This window comes from Sorex araneus, chromosome 3 (genome assembly GCF_027595985.1).
Source record: "Sorex araneus isolate mSorAra2 chromosome 3, mSorAra2.pri, whole genome shotgun sequence".
NCBI classification, from domain to species: Eukaryota; Metazoa; Chordata; class Mammalia; order Eulipotyphla; family Soricidae; genus Sorex; species Sorex araneus.
In genome coordinates, this window is record NC_073304.1 from 185,266,064 (window position 1) to 185,292,718 (window position 26,655).

Here is a 26,655-nt window from a genome sequence, read left to right on the forward strand (position 1 = left end):
AGCTCCCCCACCCCCACTTCCCACCTTCTCCCTTTTTTTTTTTTTCCTCGTATTTGCTTAAAAAAAAATTTTTTTTCTTAATAAATTAAGTGAGGGGAGCTGCCAATGGGGCGAAAAGACTGGGCCGTCCCCCTTCCCCGCCAGAGGCGGAACCTAGATCCGGCCCGGGCGTGTGCTGGTGGCCCCGCGGCGCCCAGCGGGCTGGCAGGCGGGCGGGGCGTCCGGCCTCACCGCGACGAGCTGGCTGGGGCCTGCGGGGAGAAAGGCGGGGGGAGGTGGGGGGGCCGCTCAGGGACTGGATCTGGCGGCCGCCCCGCCCCTGCCCGCTCGGCCTCTCCCGGGCCCGGTCCTCACCAGCGTGAAGGCGTCGTAGGCCTGTGCCAGCTCCTCAGTGCGGTACTGCTCCAGCACCACCACGCCCTGGAGGCCCGCGCTGCGGCGCCGGGCGCAGGCCTCGCAATGCACCAAATACGTGTTGCGGCTGCCGTTCTCACTCGTCACAAACAGGATGTTGAACACTTCCACCTGAAACAAGAGCGGGGAGTCAGGGGGCAGGAGAGTCACTTCCCGCCAGGGTGGGGAGGGGAGCAGCGCGCCCACTTACGTCGCACTCATTGCAGTAGTAAGCCGGTTCGTCCTTAACCCGGCCCTGGTAGGCGATTTTCTTCCCAGCCCGCACCAGACTCTCTCGTTGCACCTGACAGTGCTTCATGGACTGCAGGAGGCAGAACCTGCACGTGGAGGGGAAAACACAATGGAGCAGGAGCCCTCACCGGCGTCCCCACTCCACACCCGGGTCAGCCACTGAACTGCATCTTCACAGCTGAAATCTCACGTGCTTTCTATTTGGACCCCTGGGAAATAAACGGCCTCAGAGCAGGGACCTGGGCATGCTCCCCCAAGCCCACCAGGACAGTAACATGGCAGGCACATGGGGAAGGGTGGAGAGGGGACACAGGGCAGAACGAAGAAGAGCAGGAGCAGTACTGCTGATGGGGAACTTCCTCTGAAACGGCCCTCACTTGATCATCTTGAACAAGTCGGGGTCGCTGATTTTGACCGTTCGAGCCACATTCCAGGACACATGAATCATGGGCACAATGGATTTGACGTTCTTCACCTCGTTCCACTCATATCGTTCCAGGGCCAGCTGGTACTGATAGGCTGTGGGCCAGAGAGGCGTGAGTCACCATTGGATTCTCAAACAGCTCCAGACCTGAGAGGGCCAAATCCCTTCTCCTAACTGGCAACCCTCGGCGCTTTACCTCCCCTCGGGGCTGGCTCCCCAGGGGCCCACCCCTTCCAGGCTGAGAGGCTAAGGACGGCCCATCATCTACCCCCACCCTCTCACCGGTGAGTGGCCCCACGTTCCAGGCAATGTTGTTGCACCAGCCAGTGGCCTGCACCCAGTGCACGGTTCCTGCGTTAATCCACACGAGGTCTCCGGGGCGCTGCACGAAGCGATACACAGGGATATTGGAAGCATAGAGGTCATCCAGGATGGGCCACCAGGAACCCGTCAGGTAGTCCACGCCGTGCCTGTGGGGTGGCCACAGGGTCAGATGGAAACCTGAGGACGCGGGGACGGGATGTGGGGAGGATCTGGCGGAGGGCTGAGGAAGGGGGCACACCGGTCACAGAAGGCGCTGATGGTTTCCCAGTAGTGCTCATGGACCGCGAACCATTCGCAGTCACCAGGGCCAATGTTAATGTTGACAGAGCAGAAATTATTGTTCTCTTGGTGGCCTGCAGGGGGCAACAGAGAATGGGCATGACGGGCAGAGCCTGCGCTTTGGACCTAGCACGCCCTCCAGCTTTCATTGGCTGACAGAGAAGCGCGACAGGAGCCCTGCCCCTCGCGCACTTCCGCACCCGCCCTCCAGGCTGAGCGCACCTGGTGTGCGGCTGCCAGGGACCTTCATATACAGCTGTACAGTGTTCATGCCCAGGATGGTGTGGCCCACGTGGCTCAGCATGTTGCCTGTGGATGTTACCCGCATAAAGGCGGGAAGCTTCAGCAGCTCCTGCAGCTGGGGCTTCCACCTGTGGTGGCGAAAGTGTGAAAGTCAGTGGCTACCCGCACTAAGCACTCCCACTCCAGCCCTGCAGGCCTCCTCTCCACTCACCGCTTGGCATCAGACAGGTCGATATTGGTGCCAAATTTGATAATATGATGGTTCTTCGGGTCTGGGGTGCTGCTGCTAAGATGAAAAGTACTGGTTGGTGGAGAACTGGGAAAAAGATTGCCCAAAGCAAGGGGGGAAAGCAGCAGTAGTACCTAGGAGGAGTTCCTGTGGTGCTGTCTGGCTCCTCTGATTCCTCATCCTCACTCTCCTTCTCCTCCTGCTCGGTCCAGGGGTAGAGAGACGAGCCTGGGTGAGAGACCTTTCCCAATCCACCCCACACAGCTCTGCCTCTGCCCACGCCCGTGGCTCACCTGCAAGGACTCCTGGAAAGATGAGGCCTGGTACTGTGCATACTTGGCAATGGTGGTGTGGGAACGGGAACTCTCACAGGGCCAAATCTGGCGCGTGCCCGTTAGATCCCAGTTCTCATCTGAGGGCTGCTGCACCTGGGTGCGCACCTCCACGGTGTGCTCACCACTTGCCTCCACCAGCGTTTTTGTGGAGAAAAGGCCCAAGTCTGCACAGGAAGGCCGACAGGACATCAGAGTAAAGGATGAGGCCGAGGAATGAGGGGTGAGTGTACCCTATTCTTTCTTACTCCCAAACTTTTGACATGGTTACGGTAGGCTTAAAAGAGCTCAGCCAGATAAGAACTGGTAAGAATTGACCCCATAGGAGTTGGGCAGCTTGGTCCTTCTTGGGTGTGCATTAGGCCACATGTGCTCAGCACTTGTCACAGTGTCCCCTGCTGCTCAATGGATGGTGACTTATTGTTGGAGTCAGTGAAAGAGCCAAATCTAGAGAGTCTAGATTGTGTCTTAGTGATGTCAGTGGGAAGGAAGGATGTAGAATGGGTTGGTTTTCATATTTCTATATGGTTTACTACATTCTAGAATGTGCTTGAAATTTTGCACAATGAAAGGCTAAAAGTCCCAAACCCCACGTCTCCAGAATTTTTCTATGATTAAAATTCTATGAATCAGTTTTCTACATCAGTATTTCATGAATCAATATTCTCTTATACTGGGCTGGAGCGACAGCGCAGTGAGTAGGGCGTTTGCCTTGCACGCAGCCGACCCAGGTTTGATTCCTCCACCCCTCTCGGAGAGCCCGGCAAGCTACCGAGAGTATCTCACCCGCATGCAGGGCAGAGCCAGGCAAGCTACCCGCGGCGTATTTGATATGCCAAAACAATTAACAACGAGTCTCACGATGGAGTTGTTACTGGTGCCTGCTCAAGCAAATCGATGAGCAATGGGATGACAGTGACAGTGACTGAATTACCAAAATCACGAAACTGAGTAACTCCCAGGCCTTGGGTTATAAATCTTCCCACCTGCTCCCTGCTAGGGAAAAAGTGGGGTAAAAAGCCTGACCCAGTATATCCATCCCTCAGAGCACTCTTTTAAAACCATCCACATATAACTGAGGAGCACTTACTTGAGACACTGGCCTGAGGTTTTGTTGTTCATTTGGTTTTTTTTTTTTTTGGTTTGTTTTTTTGAACCACACCTAGCAGTGCTCAGGGCTTACTCCTGGCTCTGTGCTCAGGGATCACTCCTGGGGGGCTTCAGAGACCATATGGGGTACCAGGGATTGAACCCTGGTTGGCTGAATGTAAGGCAAGAAACTTAACACCTGTACTTCTTCCCAGACCCCAATGTACCTGGTGTTTGTAACCTTCCCACCTTCCTGGTCCCCACACTCACTGAGCCGGAGGGAGCCTGCCAGGCCCCGGATGACAGTGATGGGGTTTCGGGGGTCTGTACAGAATTGCAGCAGCACTGGTGAGAAGGCATCTCGTTTGCTCTCCAGCTGAGGGCCAACCATAAGACAGGTTCAGAATACTATCCCAGACTGAGCATGCCCCACGGCCCTGGCTTAGAACCCTTTGGCAAGGGCAGTTCTGACCACATACATAGATGCTGGGTGTGGGTGGGTTGAGTTTTTCCCGGGGCAGCTTCTCATCAGTGTTGATCTTCGGTTTCACAGACTGGGTAGGGGAAAGGTAGGACTCTCGAAACTTCCCTTTCACCTTGGCATTCCTGTGGAGGACAGTGAAAAGAGGATAGAAATCTTAAGAGTAAAGGGAAAGGGCGTCTCCCCTGGAGCCAGGCTGCAGCCTTGCAGGTGGCATCCCCTAACTCACTTGCTGGCACGCACAACGTCAGCAGCACAGTGGCTGATGGTGAGGTCAGCCATTCGAAGCCTTCGCTCTTCCACCTCAGAGGCAATAAAGGTCTCCTTGTCACCGCTCTCTACCTTGATGAGCCGGATCTTCAGCTCCTTGGGGGGCCCTTCACTAAGTGAGCGCAGCTTCAACATGTCAGCCCGGCTGACACCAGGTGGCCCTGGAACTTCCTCCCGAGGCTTCTTCCCAGGGACAGGGGCTGCTGGGGGGGTGGGCTGAGCAGTGGGTACGGGAGCTGGTAGGGACACTGTAGCTGTGGGTGGCTTGGCCTTGGAGGCCCCGCCAAGATCGGGCCGGGCTTTCTCCCGACCCTGAATCTCCTCACTCTGCAAGTCCAGGTTGCCCAGCACCCTGCGGCTCTTTTCTTTGGGAGCCTTGGCCTTGGCTTTGGCCCTGCCTTCATGAGTCCGCCGACCCACACTGTCCTTACAGGCCCGCCTGTGCCGTCGGTGCTCTTTCTGGTGCTCTTTCTGGTGCTCCTTCTGCCGCCGCTTGCTGCTGCCTGCTCCTGCAGCTGCCACTACCCCACAGCTCTCTTCCTTGGCCTGGGCAGGCTGTAGCAGCCGCTCAGTCACACTGTCCACTGGGACTGCAGTGTCCACTGGATCTGCTGAGTCTGCAGCACTCCGGCCCACCCGCTCTACAAGGGTCTCACAAGCCCGACTGATCTCTTCTAGCACCTCAGACTCAGAGCGAGTAGGGGGCATTGGGAGGGGTGGGGGCGGCGGGGCGGGGGGCATGGGGCCTGGGGCTAGCTCTTCGCCTGCCCTGTGCTCCCGGGCCCAGGGCCCACCTGAGGTAGAGAACTGAGATGAAGAGGAAGCAGAGGGCTGTGGGGAGCCCTGGGCACAGGGGGCCACTGAGGTGGGTGGTGGGGCAGTAGCACCTGATGGGGGACCAGGGGAATACTGAGTAGTGGGCAAGGGCCCAGGCCGGGTGGAAACAGCTGCTCCAGTTCCCCGGTAACAGTACTTTTGTCCCTCTAGCACGGAGGCCAAGGATTTGAGCAAATTGGCTGGGCTGGCTGGTAGGGGTAATGGGGGTGGCGGGGGCTGTGGCTGGGGGGGTGGAGGAAACTTGGCGAGAGGTGGTGGTGGCGGTAGGGCTGGTGGTGGCTTCTTCTCCTCTTCCTGTGTAGCTGGGGTGACGGCAGCGGTGGTGGTGGTGGTGGCGGCGGTGGTGGTGGTGGTGGTGGTGGCGGCCGCAGCAGTGGTGGCAGCAGTGTCGCTTGGGGATGTGTCAGTGGGGAATGCAGACTGCAGAGGTGGGAAGGGCTCCTTCAAGGGGGGCGGAGGGCCCACACCTGCCTCCTGCTGCTGCTGCTGCTCCTCCTCCTTACGAATGGATTCATCCAGCATCTTCATGATGTTGGCCAGACCATCAGGTAAGATCTTGAATTCAGCTGGCTCCTCAAACTGGTCCTCCAGTGGGGTAGGGGGGAAATCAAAGAGTCGTGGGCCTCGGGCAGGCAGCTCCCCAACTCTAGGCGGCACAGGCTGGGGGGGTTTATTTAGGGGGCCTGGGGATGCCCCTGGCCCCACCTCGGGGGTCTTTGGGAAGGAGATCCTGGGCCGAGGGCTCTCCGGGCGCCTGAAGCTTCCTGAGGTATTTTGGTGGCAGGAGGAGGGTGGGGCTGGAGGCAGGGCAAGAGTTAGGGGTGCAAGAGGTGGGTCCTGGGGACTCAGTATTGGGCTGGGAGGCCGGGGAAGGGGGTCCATATTTCTGGCCAGATAGGGAGGTGGGGGGAAGGGCACAGGCCCAGTTGGGCTGCTATTGTGGCTGCCACTGTTGCTGCTGCTGCTGCTGGTGGTGGTTGGGGGAGTGGGAGGGGTGTGAGAATCCTGAGTGCCCACAGAAAAGCGAGGGGCCGGGGGCCCCAAGAAGCCCTCGCGTTGGGGGAGGGGCGGGGGAGGAGGGCGGTGGCGTCCCTCAGCCCCAAAGAAGAGCTCCTCTAAGATCTCTCCATCCTCTCGGGCTGCCCGACAAGCCGGGCCCTTCAGCCAGGCAGGGGAGGGTGAAGGGCGTAAGAGGCGGGGACAGGGTGGTGGAGGTGAGGGGGGGCCAGGTGGCAGGGGCAGGTGGGGAGTGGTAGCAGGAGCCGCCAGGAATGGTTTCCGACTGCTGTGTGTGGAGGGCCCCAGGTGGCCTTGGTGAGAGGAGACCTCGAGCGCAGGAGTTTGGTAATGGTCAGCGCCGGTCTGCAAGTGTAGGATGGGGTAATCAGAGGGCTGCGCTAGCTACCTGACAGGTTCCATTGGTCCCCTGCCCTCACCCCTCTAACCCACAATCATAACTCACAATGCCTGGGCTTGGCTCCACGCCCCGGAGACCAGTGTTGCTGCTGCTGCTGCTGCTGCTACTGCTGCTGGTGGTAGTGCCAGGGAGGCCAGGGGGCCGGGAAGGGGCGTAAGGCACGCAGGCGGTGGTTGCTGCTGGTGAAACGCTGGAGTCCATCCGCGACCTCTGAACTCTGCTCTCTCTAAGGTCACTTCCGGGGGGACGGGTGGCAGGCGGGCAGCCATGGCTCTCTGCTCCTGGGGGGCGGGGGCCTGGGCCTGGGGGTGCAGCCGGGACCAGCCGGTGGCCAGGGGGGTGTGCAGTGTAGGCTGGAGCTGGATATGTGTATGGGTGAGGCAGCAAGTGCCGTTGATCCTATAGGAGTTGAGGACGGAGTAAGGAATAGAGGACATGGGCAAAGGGACTTGAGGACATAGGAGCTAGGTGTAATAGCTCACCTGGCGCTCTGGGGGTGCTGATCCCTTGCGCTCGGGGCCCCAGGCATCTCCATGCAAGGTACTCCACAGCCCTGGCTTGGTCAGCTGAAATGGCGGGCTGGTGGCTAGGCCGGGCAGGGGTGGAGGTGGTGGCGGGGGTGGAGGTGGTGGCGGTGGGGGTGGTGGCAATGGTGGTGGAGGCAGCGGCAGCCCTGGGGGAAGGCCAGTCTAGAAAAGAAGTGAACTTAAGAACCCACTTCTTCAGGCGGGGGAGAATGCTTTGCTCACAGACATCCAGATTTGATCCCTGCTGCAAGGTCCCTGGAGCACTATCTCTGGAGCACAACCCAAGTACTGTGCTGGGAGGAGCCTTGGGGTGGCCCAAAACCCAAAGGAAAAACAAAACGAAATGCCACTTCTCGCCCCTTGTCCTGCCTATCCTCGGCCTGCTCACCCGCATAACATCCTACCTGCTCAGAGCTGCAGCCTCTCCTGCGCTTGCCTCCAGGGCTGAGGCCTTCCTCTCCCGAGGGGCCTGAGAGTGCTGCAGGGGGCATAGGCTGCACCACGGGGAGTTCAGCAGCTCGCTTCACTGGGGGACCGCCCCGCTTGGCTCCGTAACTCCGCTTGTGCTGAGGAAAAAAAAGGGGGGAGGGGGAGAATAATAGTCTAGGCTTTGACCTGACCAGGGCCCTCTTCCCTTGCCTACCCTGCTCCAACCTCACCTCAAGGTGCAGCAAGTTCCACACTTGCTCCAGGGGGGGCAGGACCTTGGCTCGATGCTGGCAGGAACCAGCATGAAAATTCCAGAGCTGGGCCTGGGAAAATAAGGGCAGGGGTAGGGAACGGGGCAGAAGCAAACATGAGAGAGAGGCACTGAGCCAGGAGGCAGTCCTTAGCTCCCTACGTCCTTCTTCCTTATCTAACCTGCTGTAGTCGGCTGAGGCGGGGCCCCAGTTCAGGCAAGCTTCCCCCATAACGAAGGGAGCTGTGGTAGCAGCGTATGGCCTCTTCATTGTCATGCTCTGACTCGTACAGCTGCCCAAGCTGCTCCCACAGTCCTGGCTGGGCTGGCTCCCGGAGCAATGCCTGCACACAGCCATGCAGTGATTCCAGCTTCCCATGGAGGGGTCTTGGGGTGGGTGTCCTACAGAGAAGAGAGGTTTGGAGTGGAGTGGTCAGGCATGGGAAAAGGCTTTCAAGGCCTCAGCTTTACCTTCTACCCCAGCACCTTTCCATCCTCACTTACCCTGGAGCATAATATGGTTTGTTGGGGTGCCCAGAGCTACTGCCATGTGATGGGGGTAGGGGAGCAGGGAGTGGGGGCTGCCCAATGCTGGCAGAGCACCTAGAGAGAGAAGGTCTGTTAACGTACAACGAAATGAAGCAGATGTGTCCCTACCTAAGAATATTGAAGACATAAAAGAAGTTAGTTGAGAACTGTATCAAAGGAGGCCAAAAAATGAAAAAAAAAAAAAAGGAAAATGATACAGAATGGAGGTGTATACTAGAAGGGGGAGGAGTGCCTATAGACGAGAAGAGATGGTTCAAGTTCTTACCTGCCTGAGGGCAGCCATGCACTTCGAGGAGGAGGATGGGGCGGGCAGGAGCTCCAGGCCCCAGCACAGCTCAAGCCCCCAAGGGCAAAGGCTTCCCGTGCAGTGCGGGCCCCTGGAGGGTCCACTGCCCGATGCATCCAGCCTGAATCAGGGAAAAGAGATTATGATCTTACTGAGGGAACAGCTTGGGCTCTTGTGGTACAAATAGGCAGTTCAACACACACACAGTACAATCTAGCCCATCCCTTACCAGGTCAGCAGTGGCCCCAGGAGCCCTGGAGATCGGGCAAGGCCCCCTGCCCCAGTTCTCTGGGGCGATGGTCCTGCTCCAACTGCTGAAAGAATGCCCACTGCCCCCCAGATGGCTGCGCAGGGCCTTTCACAGACCGTTCTACAAAGAGGAGGAGGAAAAGGAGTGAGGTAAGCTGGCCGGCACATGGTCAAGGCTTTTCAGGGTGGAATGGGCTGGCTGCGGCTGCCGCGGGAGGCCAGCTTTAGCTTTCGGTGAGGGGAAGGCCCACCCAGACTAAGGAGTCCCTAGAGCTCCACGTGCGTGGCGAGAGGCCGGAAGAGTGGCAGGGAGCGGGTGGCTAGTGCGTGCTCGGGTAACTGCTGCCAAGCTTCCAGCAGCAAGTCTGCCCACCCCACCCCCCCCATAGGTAACCGCGGCCGCTTACCCGGCCTCCGTGGGAGAGTCCTCTCTCAGCGGCGGCGAGCTCCAGCGATCTGGCCAATCACAGGAGTTCCTCTCTACCCACACAGCCAATCATCACCCCTGTCTCCGCCTCAGTAACAGCCTAGAGGGGACCAATAGGAGCGCGCTTAGCCCGCCGCAGCGGGCCGGGGAAGGAGGGGCGCCGGAGCCGGTCAGACGGGCTCGGCCCCGGGTGACCCCGAGGTGACCCTGCGGCTCCCACCTAGGGTCTCCATCGCGAAACTGACACTCGGGCCGGGGTCCTGTGAGGGTGAAAGCGGTGAGTCGTCCTCTCACCTGAGGGATGGGGATGGCACTTCCCTGAAGTCCCACGAACCCAGGGAACCGCCCCTGGCCCCGCTGGTCTGCCAGAGACGCCCCCTGATCCCAAACCAATGGACGGCAGACCGATTCAAAACAAAGCCGACAGTTCCGTCCCTCACCTCCCCATTCCGGTGCTTGACCTCCCCACCCCGAGTGCCCCTTGGAACAGCTCAAGGCTGGCTAAGTACCGCCACAGCCCGCGCCGCGATAGAAAGCGTTTTACACCCCAAGCCTGACCCCATCCCAAACCAGTCAAGTCTCATACCTAATTCCTTCAGTTCTTCCAGTTCACCAGACTCTACGTCTTCAATACCAACCGAACACCCAAAACAACCCTCGCTTTAGTCCCAACTTTTGAGAAGTCGCACAACGCGGTCCCCAGTGGCCCCTCTCTCGTGGCTCCCGTATCCTATCTGTCCTTCCCCGCCGGGGCCACGCGGTTCCCCACGGCCCACGTGGCCCCCGCCCCCCCCCGGGAGGGGGATTTCGGGGGTTGCCCGTGACGTGGCTACTTGCGCAGCGGAAGCGCGCGCGTGTGTGTGAGTGTGTGTGTGTGTGTGCGTGTGTGTATATGTGTGCGTGTGTGTGTGTGTGTGTGTGTGTAGGGGGGGGTCCGTCGGGAGGGAGGAGGGCGGGGCCCTGCCGGCGGTGACATCACCCTTGCCCCACTCTCACCGCCCACTCCCTTAAAGAACCCAGAACCCGTTTCACTTCCTCCTTCACGCCCCCCCTTCCCCCGTCGGTGCTAATTCAGCACAGAACAAGCTTAGAGCTCCTTTCCTGGGTGCCTTTTCTCTAGCCCTAATTCTTCCTTCTCGGTCTCTGAGCCCAAGATGAGCGTCCCCCGCGCCTCCGTCTAGCCTACCCGCAGTCCCCGCAGGTAGGGAGCCGGCTCCGCTCTCCGGATCGGTCCATTGAGAGTCTAGACTAGAGTACAAAGAGCCCAGAGGCGAGTGTCGAGTACAAAGCGGCGGGGGCGGGGCCAGCGCTCCAGCTGGAGCGAACGCCGGGCAGGAAGCCGGGGGAGAGCGCGCCACAGGGGCTGGGGGCGGCTGGAAAGTTCGCCTGCACTAGGAGCACTCTGCACTGTGGGGAAATTTCCACCCAGTCCACAATGGCAGGAGGATTTCTGGTGAACAGACCTCCTTCCGCAGGGCAAGGTCGTCCCTTTGCATGGCAGTGCTCGAACCCTACAGTTCCCGTCCTGCCACTCGGCGCGAGGCCCTGGTGGCTGTTTGGGCTCTGGGAACCCTCGGCACAGTTCACAAGGAATTTCGGTCAGAACTCTCTTTCTTTCATACAGCCTTCCGGTAACTACACCCTGGGACAACTACTTCGCTTAACTGCGGTTAGGAGGGCGGCTCTCACCCGAGTTCTGGGACCCACGAGCCAGATACGGGTACATGGGGAAGGGGGTGGGGGGTGAGGGGTTCAGTCCAACAGAGGAGCATATCCTCTTCTAGAAAGTGCTGCCAAGGGTGCTGCCCGTTACCAGGAAATGCAGCTCCCCCTTCTGCGATGATGACACTTCCCCTCTGCCACTTCCCCTTTCCCACGGGGAACTGACTCAGCTTTCCCTAAACCACGGAGCCCTGTCCCTCCAGCCCTTTCCACCTTTATTCACTCTTCTCCTCCCCCGGCGGTACTCGGAGTATAGTAACGCTCACTTGAGGGCCAAAACTTCCTGTACACTAAACACACACTCTAGCCAACCACCGTGGATCCTTGTCCCCGCCGGGGACCCGGATGCCTGACTCGCCATCCGTCTCAGTCCCTGGCGTACAAAGCCCTCCCTCGGGGTCTGATTCAGGCTTGGGGTGGGGGAACATGAGTCACCCAGAAAACCTTCCCCTATTCCCACTGACTCAGCCCCCGCCTCCCCGAACACACACAGACACAGTCAGAGGCAGACACAACTCAGCCCACACACCGCTTACCACCGGTCCCCCGGAATTTCCCCCTCTCGTTTCCCCCCACTGCGGCCCCTCCCCAAACCCCGTCGCCGGGCTCACACCTGTTCCCCCAGGCGCCAGCAGCGGCTTGCGGTCCACTCTCACCTCCACTCTCGCTTTGGGACAGGAATCGTCCTCCCAGACGCCCGCTGTCCATACTAACCAAGGGGAGGAGAAGACCACGAACAGGCACAAAGACAGACATCCACAGACTCCTCGGAGGCAGACGAGAGATACACGGCGGCGGCCCCCCAAGTCTGGCCGCGAGGACCGTGGACTTCAAAGACAGACATTCCAGCTTCTCCCACCCGCCCCACAGTCCTGGGAGTCCTCGGCTCGCACAGGGTTAATTCTTCTCCCGCCCAGGCCACGCCCTCACCATCCGGGCACTCCCGGCTCAGACCAGCTCCGCCCTTTCCATCCGGGGTCTGGACTCCGGGACTTTAACCAGCCCCCTCCCCCTCGAGCCCCCAGAGGGTTCCTCTCCATCAATCACACCCACTTAACTCTCTCGCGACTCGAGGACGGAAGAAGCCCCTCCGCCGCACTCCATCCTCGTGGGACTCGGAGAAAGGGGCTGGGCGTGCGCACACAGACTCACATGATGGCCAAAGACAAGGCCCGGTAGACAGGGTTTTACAGAACAGGCAGTCAGCAGGCACGCCGCAAGCACCCGGAGGTGGGTCGGGGCTCGGCACCCCGCCGCATCCCACTCCCTGCCTGGTGGAAACGAGGGGTTACTAACTCCCGTCTTACCTGGGGGAGAGGGAGTCGGAGGGGAGGGCTGCCGGGCCAGGCTCTGCTGTGACTCAGCCACGCGGGCAAGCCGCCCGCTCGGGATTCCCTTCCCCAGCCACCCCCCTAACTCTCCCAGCCCCCCACCGAGGAGTGACAGTGCTTGCCCGGCCCGCTATGTGTCACTGTGAGCCTTGTGTCTGACTCTGACTGGACCGCTGTGTTCCCCAGTCCTCCGCCTGACAAGGTCGACTGTGTGTGGGCCCCAGAGTCTGTCTCGATGTGCACCTGCATTTCTGCTCATCTTGTCTCCTCCAGTGCCTGACGTGTTCCTGTCATTACCTCTGTCTACACGACTCCATGGAGCTGTCTGTGTCTGCACGTCTGCCTAGCTCCTGTCTCTGTCTTTTGTCTGGGTCTGCCTCTGCATCACTTGTGTGATCACGTGTGTCTCTGCACATGCCCTTCTGTGTTTGCCATCATGTTCCTGAATCAAGTCATGGGAACACTGGAGCAGGCTGACCCTGCCTTACTGACTGGTCGCCTCTCTGCCCTGAACCTTGAAGCCATGCTGGATCAGTGATCTTCTGATTGAGTCAAGTATTTGGGGGTCTGTCTGCCTTCTATCAAGTTCTGCCCCTGTTCCTCAAAAGCCTTGCTTATTTTCACAGCTTCTTAATCCCTGAGGCTCCCATTATGATGGTAATTGCTAGCATTTAGTGAATTTATTACATGCCAGGCACTATTAAGCACTCTCTATACATTTTTAACCCCCCCCAAAATCTGATGTAGAAGAGATTTTTATTACTCCACTTTACAGATGAGGAAATTGAGGCTCAGGGAGGCTTGTTTACGTGGGCAAGGTCATTCTACAATAGTATACATTTTCTTTCCAGAGTCACATCCTTACAACACTCCTGCAGTAGCTTTGCCCCGTCTCTCTCAATTGGGTTTTAACCTCACAGATCATTTCCTGAGTCAGCCTGCCCATAGGACTGCCCCCAGCTTACCATCCCAAATGTCTCATATCCTCTAGAGAAGGTGTGGGAAGGAGGCTGGGCAGCAGATCTCAGAGGCATTCATTCTTGGCAATGAAGCTCATTCAGTTAGTACATTCATTCAATGCAATTCCACTGAGGCACCCCAATGTGCAAAGCCATCTTGCCAAACCATGACAGACACACAGAAGAAAACCAGCCCACTCAAGAAACTCAGTGACTAGTAGAGAAAAGCAGCAGCACATACTTAAAACTTAAGTCCTGGAGCTGGGGAGTTGTACAGCAGCGTAAAGTGCTTGCCTTGTATGTGGCTGACCCAGGTTCAATTCCTGGTCCCCAGAGCCCTGCCAGGAGAGATCCCTAAGCTCAGAGCTAGGAGTAAGCCCTGAGCACCACAGCCCCATGTGGCCCCCAAGCCAAACCAAACCAAACTTAAGACTCTGGCTTAGGGAACTTTTTTTCCTCTGCAGAAATGGAGAATGGATCTGGGGCTTAAAGCAGACAACTAAAGAAATGGCAGGAGAGAGGAAAATAGAAGAGGAATAAGATGGACAGAGAGAAAGAGAAAGAAGAGTACAAAGGTACACTAGAGAAAGGGACAAAGAAATCTGGAAGAAAAGGTGAGATGTCACAGCAAAAGCAGATGGTGGTGGCAATGGTCTCTGGTTATCTCTTCAAGTCAGTTTCCAATCCCCCTTCATAAGCCAGGTTGCTCAACTTGTAGGGCACAAAGTTTTCCCCATCCCAGAAAAATCCTTTCAAGGTATCTCACTTCTGCTTCCCAGCATGCAAACCCCTGGCTTTATTGAATTCAATAAGCAACTGAGTTGTAACACTGGGAGATATTTTTTCAGTGATAGTAGAGAGGCTGGTGAAGTAAAGGACTGAACCATTCATAGGTGACAGAAGGGAGCTCCATAAACCAGAAAGGCTGAACCACTCAAACACTACACTGTGGGGGAATGTGGGTTGGATTGGACCATTCCGAAGAGTGGGCATGATCCAGATCATATCAATCTTCCTCAAGCATTTAATCAGAGTTGAACTGTGGGGGAAGGGACATAGGTTAAGAGATGGGACTTACCAGATGGAGTTTGCTGTGCCTGTCTCATTGGAACCAGTGCCCCAGCAGTGGGGTGCAGCAAACCACAAACAGTGGGGTGGGTGTTATAATGGGGTTGACATGATGCCTGGGGAAACCTGAAAGAAAGAAAAGCAGTTAGAAATGGGGGCTCTCCAAACTAGAGAATTTTTTCTTGCGCTCCCTGTCCCCTTTCTGAGGAGAAATCTGGCTCTGGTGGTCAGATGGGATGGAAGAAAGTGTTTCTATGGCAACCAGTAAAAGTCATCCTCAAACTAGTCCTCCAGCTTTATCCTTTAGGAAGTAGCCTAGACAAGGGGGTCCAGGGAGCATGTTATAGCATCTACATAAGTCCACAGTGGAAACCAGGTCTAGGATCCTTCTGATTAGATGCCCTTGCTCAGAGTCCTAGGACCCAGAGTAGCCCCAACTACTCCTATTACCTGCACCCCAAACAGCCTCAGTCCTGACACTAGGCATGCAGCTCCTCTTCCTTTAGCTCTGCCCCTCCTTAACCTTATCAAGACACCAGTCAACCCCACCCTCTGGACTCTGCCCCCTCCACTTCCCCCAGGCAGGTGCAGGCAGGTCTTGGCGAGCTGCACAGGTAGCCAGACTAGATGAACGGGCCCAGCAGGGAGGCACCTTCCTCCACAGCAGCGACGGAGAAGCTGGGTCAGGGTCTGGAAGTGGCCTCTGTGGCAAGCCTGCCTTCAATCCCACCCCTCAAGGCCATATCCGATTTCCCCATCACCTCCTTCCTCTGTGTGACCCAAGAAAGTAGATAGAGACCTGTGTCCTTCCCCCTCTAACTCCCCAGTGACAAAAAGGTCTTTTAACATGAATCCAGGGCCAAGAGTCAAGTGTCCATTCAGAGGTCAGGCCCGAGTCTGCCCTCAATTCAAATTCACTCCGAAAGACCTATGTTTTCTACTCCCTTGCCAACAGTTTGTCTTTAAGGACCAGGGCACTTGGGCTCTGAATCTAGTTTCTACATTCTCTGGACTCCCAGCCCTTCTCCTTCCCCCTGCCCCAGAGACTCAGGCCTCTGGCCCCCAGCCTCCATGATGCAATGTACTGCAAGCTGCCATGGCTGCTGATGACACTGCCCCCAGGGAGGTGCTATTTCTGACCCATATCAAGGCCCCTCACTGAGCCCGGGCAGTGGTCAGCTGCAGGCTTAGCAGACAAGGTCCTTCTGTTGGAGAAGGGAGCTTGAAGCAAGAGCTCTCCAGGACAGAAATACTCATAATGTGGATCTGGGGAGTGGTGGGTGTGCATGCATGTGAGTGAGTGTGTGTGTGTGTGTGTGTGTGTGCATACACACACACAAGTGCACGTGTGTGCAGCATTTGTGTAAGAGGTTGTGTCTTGAGGGAGGGGACACTGGGGAAGGCCTAGCCTAGACAGTGGGGAGTAGCAGGTCTTAAGAACAGAGCAACAAAAGTGGGGGCAGACAAGGGGGTTAGTGGGGTGTGTAAGGGGTGTCTGGACACAGAGTGGGGGAAGGGCAGGCGACCATTTAAAGAGACAGCCCCGGAGCTTTAATCCCTCACCAGCCCTGGCCCTAAACCGGAGGTTGTAATTCATCTGTCCAACAGCTGGGGTGGGGGTTGGAGGGGGGGCATGTGGTTGGGAAGGGAGGGCTGGGGGAGGGACTGGGGCCTTCTAGTACACAGAGTCAAACAACAAAAGGGAAAGCCCAAGGGCTGGCCCCCAGGTGCTCTGGGCAGGTTGCTGCAGACCTGTGGGCGGCCCCCACCTGAGGGGGGAAGGCTCCTCAGACCTGGGGTTCCTGGCCCGGCAGTCCGTGAACTAGAGAAATCCCGGGCTGAGTTCTGGGAAGCTGTCAGCCCTCCTCGCACAGTCCCAGCCGCAGCACCACTCCAGACCCCGCGGGCCCGCACCAGACTCAGCCTCAAATGCCCTGCTCGAAAGTCAAGTCTCCACAGACACAGCCTGCCAGCTCCCCCTCCCGCCAATGCGGGGTGGCAGCGGCCACACCGTGGCTGTCCCTTTAAATCATTACCACCCCTGATTGTGTGGACCAACCGAGGGCCCTGCCCCCTAGGCAGGCGGCTTGCCACCTCTCCCCCCCCCAACCCCCCAGAGTCCCCAGAAATGTGAGGGCCATTTAAAGGGACAACAGAGAAGCAGCCGATCTCTATCCATCCCACCCCCACCCTGCATACACTCAGAGCACACACAACCCCCTTTCCCCAGCGACACACAGCTCCCTACCCCTCCTGAGGGCCCCCCAAATTCCGGCTCTCTCCCCACCCCTAGAGACGGCTAGGAGAAAGGGGGCCAGAGTTGGGGGGCGGGGAACTAGGGGAGCAAGAAAAGGACTGGGACTCCCTCGTTCCTCAGAGCCTCGGGAGACAAGTCAGAAGGAAAGCAAAGCCCAGAGACGGAGACGGCGCCCCGCAAGATGCAGCCAGCAGACCGGGTGGCCGGGCTGTCGGAGGAGGGGAAGGAGTCTGGCTCCGAGAGACTGCCGTGCACCCAGGGGGCGAGCAGCCAAGTTGGGGCGATGGAACGAGGAGGGCTAGGGGAAAGCAGCAGAGACAGGGGAAACGGGGAGACAGAACCAGGAAAGGAGTCATCTCGCAGGGTGTAGGGGAAAATCCAAGAGGGGAGGGTTGAGCCAGGCCGGGGTTACCTGCTGGGTGTCTGTCCCCCGGCGGTGCCCCCGGAGTCCGGGTAGGGCGGGGGGAGCAGCAGGGGGAGGAGTGGGGGCTGGGGGGGCGGGGGAGATGGTCCCTCCTCTGCCTCCTGGGCCTGCCCCGGCGCTTGCAGTCTCTGCCTCCCTCCCTCCTCCTCCCCGTCCCTGAGTCCCGGAGTCAAACAAAGAACTGTAGCAGGCTCTCCCCAACCCCCTCCCTCCCTCCCTCCCTCCCTCCCTCCCTCCTCCTCCTCCTCCTCCTCCTCCTCCTCCTCCTCGTCCTCCTCCTCCTCCTCCTCCCCTCCCTCCCCACCAGCAGACTCCCTCCTCCTCCCTTCCGGTCTCTTCCTTTAACTACCATCCCTCCGCCCCCCCTCACCCCCCCAGCCCCCAGCAGTAGTCTCCCTCCACCCACCCACCCCAACCTTTTACACACCCCTTAGCCTAGCCCCAGCCTGTGAGCAAAGGAAAACTGTGGAGTCCCTTAGCAAAATTGAGAGGTTCCAAAGAACATGGGAGCAGACTGGGGTCTTGCTTGAAAATTAAGAACCTCAATACCATTATTTTATTTTTCACAGCCAGAGGAATAGTCTTAGCTGTTTCTTCTCCAAGAGGGGAAAAAAAAATTAATCCTAAAGAAAGCAATACAAATCTGACTAAAGCGCTCATCAAATAAAGTGCACAAAGGAGTGGAAGCTAATCCCTACAGCCCCCCTTCCCACTCACCAAATTAACACAGACTCTCCACTCCTCACTAATAAACTCCAGAGACCCTGGCCAATTGGAAGCAGGCCCTTCAACTATAATAATAATAATAACCAATGCCATTTAACTATAAGTATTTCATAACAGGCATTTGTTCAGTGTTCATTCTATGCCAGGTACTGCTAAGTGCTTTGCATAAATCATCTCATTTTCCCTTCTGACTGCCTGGAAGGTAGGTATTGATATTTTTATTTTTTAGATGAAGAATATGAGGCTCACAGAGGTTGTGATCTTTTCAATTCTCCATAGCCAGAATTGGAAATGAAATCAAGTCTGAGCTGATTGCCCAAGTTTTAAGGTAAATAAAAACAGATTTCCCCCAACACCACAACCAATCCCAGGATTTAATTCAATAGAGAAGGACAGTCAAAGCTATCCACTGAGTTTTCTGCCTCTCTAGAAGGAGGCACAAACTGATCCACCCACCTACAAGAATAAGGACTGGGATTTTTTTTTTTTTAATCTAACACTTTGTCAACCTTTTTTCTTCTCCTTCTCACTGTTGGGGACCCTGAGTGCCTCTGATAAGGTTGGAGGTAAGAAGGTAGCAAAGAAATCCCTCTTTACCTAGGGTAACTATCTTGCTACCATTCCCCAATGGGATGGGGCAATGCAGCAGGTAGGAAGTAAAACAATTGCTGGGAGGCGCTTTCAAGTGGGGAATAGACTTTGGAAGGAAAACTCTTCTGTGTCAATCTAAAGAAAAGTGACCCTGTGTTCTCTCAGCCCAGCAAAGGGCAAAGTCTTTTGGCCACACCACACCCGTGCCCCTCCCCCCTCAAAAAACTCCAGGCCAGGGTTTCCCACCTGCAGGAAGCTTAGGCCAAGGGAAAGGAGAGGGGGAAAAGACGGCACGGGTCTGGAACTGGACTCAGGGCAGAGGTGGAGGGGCAAGACTGAAAGGGGGAGGAGGCTACATTGCCTGGCAACTATCCCAGGGCACGTGCATTGGTGACATCATCCTAGGCCACCTCTAACACAGACCTTTGACCCCTAGGGGCGGAGAGGGGCTGCAGGCTAAGCTTCCTGGGAAATTAGCCTTAGGAATTCTGGGAACCCAAAGGGGAGAGGAGGGATGGGGACCCAAGCATCCTCTTCTTTATCTTTTTTAGTCCCCTCTTCTGCTTCGACCCTAAAAAGAGCCAACTTCTCGCCTTCTGCTCCCCCTTTCCAATTTTGACCTCCCAACCCACATTTCAGACGGAGTCCCGACAAGCCTTTCAGAAAATGTGCCTTGTTTCTCCTGGGAGAGATTTCTGGTGGTGTGCAGGTGAGGATCGGGGGCACCGTGTCCCTGGGGCACTGTCTCCCCACATACGGGATTCCCCCTTGGCCCAGCCAGCCGCCAGCCGGAATGTGTCTGGGTCCCTAACTCTCCTGCCCCTCCCCGCGCTATTCCAGGGCGGAGTCTATGGAGTTGAAACCAGGACACGGCGAGAAGAGTTATATAACCGGGAGATGTCGAGAAGGACGAGTGGCGACCAGCACAGGCTATCCGAAATGAGTCAAAAGGGGCGCAAAGAGCACCAAGACGAGTGGGAAAGAAATGTCAGGGACGGAAATGATTTGGGTACACAACAAAGAAGAGGGAGTCCTGCGAGGGAGGGTCATGATGGCCGGCGAAGAGTCACCTGGCCGGGGCTTCCCCGGAGCCCCCGCCTTGCCACCAACAGTACCCGGGCGAGCGAAGCCTCGGAAAAGGGCGCTGGACCCGTTCCGTTCCCTTTGGGGAGGCGACCTAAGTCAGAGTCAATGAAAGCAGCATCGGGGCGTACGGGGCCGGAAACCGCAGCTCCGCCCAGCCCACCTGGGAGAGCGGGGCGTCAGCTGGGGGGGCGGGGGGAATGGTGCAGAACAGGTAGTTGGGCCCTCCCGCGCAGGGCTAGGCATTAACGGTTCGACACCCAGCGAACGAGCGCCGGCGGCCCCAGACGTCTGGGTCCCCAGGGGCAGCTTAGGAGCGCTGCCCGGGACGACTCTGCAAACACAGACTCGATCGAGGGGCTGGGAGGGGGGGGGGGCAGGCAGGCAGGCAACGAGTGCCGACTCGCCGCGCAGGCGCACGAAGGCTCCTCGGGCGCGTGCTGCAGAGGGAGTGGGGTGGGCCAGCGTGTGGGAGTGCACGTGCGGGTCCCAGGCAGCTGCCCTCTCCTTTCTCCTCCCCTTTCCCTCCCCTCATTCTCTTCCTGTCTCTAACGCTTCCTCAGCATTGGCTGCCGGGGCTCTGATGTCAGGGTCGTTCGCGGGAGCGGATTGGGCGGGCGCGGGAGTTCGAGAATCCGGGGTGGGTGTCTAGCTCCAGTTACTCTGGCAACAGGGTAAGCAACCCCCGGAGGGTAGGGGCGAGGAGTTCGCTGTCGACTCGGAGCCAGCCTCCCTCCCGACGGCCGCCAGACGCACTTCTGCGGCCGCGGACCCCTCGGCCTCCCTCCCTTCTTCCTGCCTTTTCCCTGTCACGGGAACCAGGCGTTCTGCTCTCGATCTTCCCCAGTGTTCCAGGCTCCCGCTCTCGCCAACCCCCGCCCCAAATTACAGCCAACAGAGCGAATCTGCGTTGCTTAGAAACTAGCTCGCGTGCCCCTCTCCCCACTATTTTCCTCTGCTGGGGAGTGGCGGGTGGAGGGAGGGAGGCGGAGACTGTGTCCCCAGCCTCCTATTATGCCTTCAGCTTCACCGCGGACAATTTCTAGTGAAGTGGCCGAGAGGACAAATCAAGGCAGCGTTTTCGCCCACCTATTCCTCAGGACCGGGCAAGGTGCTGAGCCTGTCCCCCGCACCCCCCAGCCGCTGCCACGGCCCTTTCCCAGAGTCAGCTGTGCGTCTCACCCTCGCCATCTCGTGGCGATGTGGGGTATTCAGCACCAAGAGGCGCTCAGGCCGGGATGAGGGCAGTGGACAGCTGTGCGGGGCTGAGGTGAAGCAAACTGAAGGGATGGGCGAAAGCTACTCCTGGACACAGTCCGGACCCCAGGTTTGAAGGTCAGGTCTGGAGCTATACTTTATCCATGGAAATAACTGGACACTTGGCCCCCAAACCAGCGGTACCTCCGTCTGACTCCAGGGCCACCGCACTGATCTGCGAATTCTGACCTTCAGTCACGTCCTTCTGGTCCGCCTCGCCTTGGTGTCAGGAAGGGGAAGCCCAACCCTAGGGGGCCTAAAGCTCATTTCTTAACCCCAGAAACATCCTTAACCCAAGACATCAGCCTCCCGCAATTCTGCCACTCCCGCCCCGCTCTCTCGAAGGCTCTAATTTCCTGCGCCTCGGCCTTCTCGGTGTCTTTTCTTTGCCGAGACCCAAACCTAACGTTCATCCCCAGACCTGCTCCTCCTTCCACTCAAGGCGTCCCGCCCCCTTGCACGGAAGCAGTTTTCCTTTTCCCAGACGCTTCACGGCTCCCCGTTACCTGATTCTGGGGTGTCCCAGGTGTTCAGGCTCCCCAGGGTCTCCAGGGGGTCGAGCGGCCCCCCCTCCCTGGTCGGGGCTGGGGGGGCCGCTCCGCCCAGTGGCGCAGTTGGATTTTCCAACACAAACACCGCCCCCTCCCCGCTCCGCCCCGCCCCTTCGACTGGGCCCGCCCCTCCTCCGGCTCTCCGACTCCGCCCCCCGCCTAACAGTACTGTCGCCTCCGCGCGCTGCTGCAGAGGATGGTGACTTCAGAGAGTGGGCTTCAGGGTACAGCCTACAGGGTTCAGCCCCCTCCCTGCCTGAAAAACTCGTTACTTTCGGATCGCCCGCCATCCGATGTAAGTCCCGCCCCATTCACTTCGGTCCCGTCACTCTGCAGGTTTAGCCACACCCTCCTAGCCCCACTGCCCTGCCCATTCACGCAGGGCCACGCCTCCCTTTGCTCAGACTCTCTCCGCCCCCCCGCCCCACCCCCAGCAGGTTCCCAGAAGTTCCTGTGAAGTCCGGACTTCCTCTGAGCATCCCATTGAAAAACGTAGGGTATGGTCGCGGGTATGATTTACTGCATTGACACCCAACACAATTCTTCCTCCTTTATGGCTAGCACAAATATCGAACTTTCGGGCTCCAGCACTGAACAAATTCAATCGAGGTGAAAGCCTGAGCGAAGCCTAGCCAACATCCAAAGTGGATTCCGAGAGTCCTCGACCCTTTCTTAAGATAGGCTGAAGAGGAGCTTTCTCAGCTGTCCAGGCTCATGAGCAGGGCCGTGCCCCGCTTGATCCAGTGATCGGATGCCATGTTCCCAGAACGGAGGTCAATGCCAATGATAAAAGAAGCTCGGTCTGTGCTGCCAGCTCTGTTGGGATAGTAGTAGCAGGGACAGGAGTACATGCCTGAGGGAATGGAAAGAGAGTTGAGTCAGACCTCCGGAGACTTAGGGAACGCAAAGCAGGTATGAGTGTGTGGGGTAGGCATTGGGGGTTGGGGGTGGTGAATGGAGCAGAGGATGGGTCAGAATCCCTTCCCAATGGGTGAGAAGGTCTGATACAACTCTCACCCTTAGCACTTTTCTTGCGACTCTCAGTAGGCCGGAAGTGGATGGTGGGCATGAGGCAGACAAGTTGCATGGGCTCGGCCTCCATCAAACAAGAGTTCTTTCGATCCCAACCAGCACCCTCAAGGTATAGACCCCGTACCCAGACACCATCCTGGAGAGAAATATGAGTCAGGTTTGGGAAAAGTCTAAGCCTTTGATTGCCAGCATATGTAACTTGTAAATTCTCCTTTCCCTACAAATTACAACCCACCTTTGCTCCCAGCACCCTCCTCCACCAGACCCGCCTTTGTTCCGAGAGCCCCAAACATATCTGGCTCCCACCTTTGGTGGATACACTAGGTTGCTGTCATCGACAGTGGAAACAATAAACTCCCAAGAGAGGCTGTCCACTGAAACCTGAGAATTGAAGACGGAGAATAAGAATACTACTCATAAGAGGTCAGCCCCCCAACCCTCCATCTTTAGGGGAGATATAAATCTCCAATGTTGATAACCTGAGCATCCACAGCAAATTTCTCAACACACTGTGAGGACACTAGGGCTTCAAGGAGACACTCCAAGAGAAGAGCAAATACCGGGTCCCTAGCATCCATCCCCCATCATACTTCGACACTGCTCACATTGTTTTGGCGAGCTGAAGACTGTAGCACAGCAGTGAGGAAGCCAGTGGGAAAGGTGAAGCCAGAAAGCCAGAAGAGCACAGGAGGCCGTGCTCGGCTAGCCCACAGCTCAAACTGTTCCACACGCATGGCCAAATCCCGGGTCCATGCAGCCAGTGGTTTTTGTGACGGATATGCCTGGGGGAGAAGGCAGTATGTACTTATCCATACATACTTACCCATAAATGTATCCAGACTTACATTTCTCCTTACATTCAAATCCTTATTTTGAGCACCCAGAGCAGATCATGCAAAAGATAACTTGGGGATAGCTAATACAGCCAATGTTTCTCAATCAGAATTGGGTGAAGTCCTCTACTAACCTCTTCTTTCCCAAGAAAGAACCATAAAATGACAACTTATCAAAAGTAGCACAGTAATATTGACCAGGTACCATTAATGTAATACCTACTAAGTATTATTCTATAGTACTAAAAAATCCTTGAAACATCCTTGGAAAGGTTGGTGACTTGCCCTGAGTAACTTTCAAAATTAGCTGTGCAAAGATGGTTAATGAGGAAGCCGGAGTGATAGTACAGCGGGTAGGGCAATTGCCTCATACATGACGGACCTCAGCTCAATCCCTGGCACCCCATATGGTTCCCCTAAGCCTACCAGGAGTGACTCCCTAGTACACAGCCAGAAACAAGCTGAGCATCACCGGGTATGGTCCCCAAACAAATAAAAGATGGTTAATCAATGATTGTGAGGTGCTAGATTCAACTTAAAACACCAAAGTCCAGGTTGAATGCAGTTTGCTATATGCTTCCCCAGAAAAGGGGACTGAGGACATGAGGGTGACAGTATTAGAATAGAATCAACAGTGGTGGAATCTTGCCTTTCCCCAGAGTGGAGGGACATGGGCATCAAAGATGCAGTTGAAAATTTCTTCTAGGCTTGTAGACATGACGATGAGACCCTGGATGCCTTTTTCTAGCTCTGTCAGGGAGAACCTGAGCGGGAGAAGGTGAAGAGTTAGAGACAGGACACACCTGAAAGAGCCCATGCCTTTCCTCTCTTGCCCCATCCCTACATTTTGTAGAGCCTCTCCCCATCTTACAGGATGGTCTTCATAAGTTTGTTGTATCTCAAGATCTCCTGCAGAAGGACCACATTGAGGGGGGATGGATCTGAAGCCAGCAGTTTTCGAGTACCCTCATAGTCAATCATTTCAGGGATTTTTTGCTTCACATCAGCAGCCAACTCCAGGACCTGAGGAGGCAGGAGCTGTGAGTTTGGCCCTCCCTTCCTCGTTGCTTTTCCTTTGTCCATGGAGGCATCTGTTCTTACCATCTCTTCCCGGGTCTGGCCTCCAGCCCTGGTGGGTGTAATCTGGGGTTGCAGGGAAAGCAGAGTCTCAAAGAGAGTCCGTGCCTCAGTGATCTGGGAGGCCACATCAGCATTGGGGTGCTGGCCAAAGGCTTCAGGGGGGTCCATGGCAGGCAACATGCTAATGTACTCCTTGTAAGAAGCCAAGCCCCCATCTTTAGGGATGAAATAAATCTCCAGTGCTGATAACCTGCGGAACCGCAGCAAATTTCTCATGACATTGTGAGGACATTGGGGCATCAGTGGAGATCCCTATCCTTTGTTTCAATGCAAGACCTGTAGTTTTATCCAATTCCCCTGCTCTTGCTTTCCATCTCAACTCCGCAAACTCTGCCTAGTTCCGGTTTCCGATCCTCTCCTTAAACACTTCACCTAACCCAGTCCCTCCACTTTGGTCTTTTTGCCTTCTCTGCTCCTGCCCCCTTACCCTCGGTTCAGTGTGCCTCCCTCTCACCTGTAGGAAGGGACTGTTAGAGACTGATCATTGAAATAGTCATTGATGTAGGTGGTGAGTAGGCGCCGGTCCCAGTCATCTGTGACATGCCCACCATAGTTGACTCCAGCGATGAGGTACTTGAGTGCATCCCAGGGTGTCTCCTCATACTCATCCAAATAAAGGCTCAACAAATTCTCCGACACCTGTGCAAGATGCCAGGCCAAGCCCCAGTCCCATGCACATTCATGGCAGGGACTCTGATGGGGCTTTAACACTGGGGCAGCAGATCTTCCCACAGAGGAACCAAAGGACAGGAAGTGTAAGGAGAGAGGGCTGGGATGATGGATCCCTAATTACCACAAACCTCAAAGTCAGAGTCATTGAAGCCATAGATAATGTTCCAGCCGAGCTGTAGGAACTTTTTGCGTTCCAGTAACACAGAATGGAAGAAGCAGAGGGCAAACAGCAACTTCTTATACTTAGCAGGTTTGGAGCAGCGGGAAAACTGGGGTTCTGTCAGCAGCTGGTAAAGACGTGTCATGTTGGCTTTTAGACCCTGGGAACAATGGATTACAGAGGTGAGGTGCTACACATCATGCTTAGCCTTGCCACCAGCACTAGTATGAGTAGCTGAGGGGAACTTCCTCACTATATAACAATCCAGGATAAAGGATTGACTAGAGGCTGAAATGTAGGCCTTGATCTGCATGCTCAGTTACAGAACAATTCAGAGGGGAGAGTGTCTGAATTTACTCACAAGCACTGTGTGGGCTGTGAGAGGCAGCCCCCACTTTTAGTCTTCTTAATCATAGTTTTGTCAAGGGTAAGTAAGCCAGTATGATTTAGAGGTAGCAAAAAATAAGTAGCAGAAAATAGTACAGCAGGTAGGGTGTTTGCCTTGCACACTGCAGACCTATGTTTGATCCTCAGCATCCCATATGGTCCCTCAAACACTGCCCAGAGTAATTCTTGAGTGCAGGGCTAGGAATAAGTCCTGATGACTGCTTCCCTCTCCCTCAGAAAAGTACCAGAACATATCAACAAAGACAAACATGCACACACCTATTAATAAACAAAAACATACACTATTATGTGCAAAGATTTAATGTAGATTTCAAGGGCAATAGTATATCAAAGAGGAACATTCTTTTTTTCTTAACGAATCACTGTAAGATAGACCCTTGCAAAGATGTTCATGATTAGGTCTCAGTCACACAGTGTTCCAACACCCATCCCTCCACCAGGGTACATCTCCCAGCACCAGTGTCCCCAGTTTCCCTTCCATTACCCCCCACCCAGCCTGCATCAAGGAGGAACATTCTTTTATTTTGTTTTTGTTTTGTTTGTTTGTAGGTCACACTTGAAGATGCTCGGACATTACTCCTGGCTCTGCACCCAGGAATTCATTTCTGGCAATGCTCGGGAGACCCTATGGGATACAGGGGGTTGAATATGCATGTAAGCGCCTTACACACTGTGCTGTTACTCCAGCCCAAGGAGGAACATTACTTTATATGGTTGGATTTATTGGACTCATGATCAAGTTGGAGTTTGGACTATCTTACAAATTGAAAGGAAATACCTAGACTGAGAAAAAATCATTGGTTTCCTGTAGATGGGAAGAATATAAGGAACAAAGGCACAAAGAGAATAAGAGAAGATGAGTCCAGCTGAAGTCAGGTATAAGTACTCAGCTGGGGTAACAAGGGCCATGGATATAGATATGGATATACGAAAAGTAGAAAGATAATTCCAACCCTTTATGGAATAATATGGAATAATTTTTGTCTTGAGTAGGACAGTGATAGATTGAAACTTTTTGGGAGAGTGGGGCCACCTTTGGAGAGGCTCAGAAGTTACTCCTGGCTCTACATTCAGAAATTACTCCTGGTGGTGCTTAGGGGACCATATGGGATGCCAGGGATCAAACCTGGATTGGCCACATGCAAGGCAAGTGC

At 56.0% G+C, this 26,655-nt stretch overlaps 2 protein-coding genes across 10 annotated transcripts in view; both read right to left on the reverse strand.

Annotated features, from left to right (window-relative positions):
• Positions 1-52: 52 nt before the first annotated feature.
• On the reverse strand, positions 53-21,333 carry KDM6B (lysine demethylase 6B). 9 transcript variants are annotated; one of them, XM_055131028.1, is made up of 24 exons: positions 21,212-21,333; positions 14,378-14,493; positions 9,268-9,387; positions 8,841-8,981; positions 8,591-8,732; positions 8,281-8,379; positions 7,959-8,178; positions 7,757-7,849; positions 7,502-7,663; positions 7,053-7,136; positions 6,616-6,969; positions 4,276-6,515; positions 4,045-4,171; positions 3,836-3,941; positions 2,438-2,643; positions 2,279-2,343; positions 2,127-2,201; positions 1,895-2,043; positions 1,632-1,746; positions 1,352-1,539; positions 1,023-1,164; positions 605-731; positions 355-525; positions 53-251 (listed from the first exon to the last, which is right to left on the reverse strand). In XM_055131028.1, exons 5-24 carry the CDS (start codon positions 8,725-8,727, stop codon positions 228-230), a joined length of 4,884 nt encoding a protein of 1,627 aa, XP_054987003.1. In that variant the 5' UTR covers positions 8,728-8,732; positions 8,841-8,981; positions 9,268-9,387; positions 14,378-14,493; positions 21,212-21,333; the 3' UTR covers positions 53-227. The 9 variants fall into 9 exon arrangements, with proteins under 9 accessions (XP_054987003.1, XP_054987002.1, XP_054986994.1 ...); XM_055131027.1 differs by having other exon boundaries at positions 2,127-2,198; positions 7,053-7,259; XM_055131019.1 differs by having other exon boundaries at positions 7,053-7,259.
• A 524-nt stretch (positions 21,334-21,857) lies between these two features.
• The window catches only part of DNAH2 (dynein axonemal heavy chain 2), a 168,838-nt gene continuing 164,040 nt past the window's right edge, over positions 21,858-26,655 (reverse strand). The window contains exons 79-87 of the mRNA XM_004605194.2: positions 25,062-25,253; positions 24,716-24,900; positions 24,223-24,451; positions 23,993-24,144; positions 23,771-23,885; positions 22,894-23,070; positions 22,595-22,669; positions 22,274-22,424; positions 21,858-22,109 (exon numbers count right to left, since the gene is read on the reverse strand). Of these exons, the coding sequence (XP_004605251.2) occupies positions 21,955-22,109; positions 22,274-22,424; positions 22,595-22,669; positions 22,894-23,070; positions 23,771-23,885; positions 23,993-24,144; positions 24,223-24,451; positions 24,716-24,900; positions 25,062-25,253 (1,431 nt within the window). The 3' untranslated portion in view covers positions 21,858-21,954. The remainder of the gene's footprint in view (positions 22,110-22,273; positions 22,425-22,594; positions 22,670-22,893; positions 23,071-23,770; positions 23,886-23,992; positions 24,145-24,222; positions 24,452-24,715; positions 24,901-25,061; positions 25,254-26,655) is intronic.

Coding starts and splice junctions, on each gene's coding strand:
- KDM6B (XM_055131026.1), bottom strand. CDS start 8,727: ATGCATCGGGCAGTGGACCCTCCAGGGGCCCGCACTGCACGGGAAGCC. Junction 7,664..7,756: donor GGAACTTGCTGCACCTTGAG/GTGAGGTTGGAG, acceptor TTTTTTCCTCAG/CACAAGCGGAGTTACGGAGC. Junction 6,970..7,052: donor CAGCACCCCCAGAGCGCCAG/GTGAGCTATTAC, acceptor CAACTCCTATAG/GATCAACGGCACTTGCTGCC.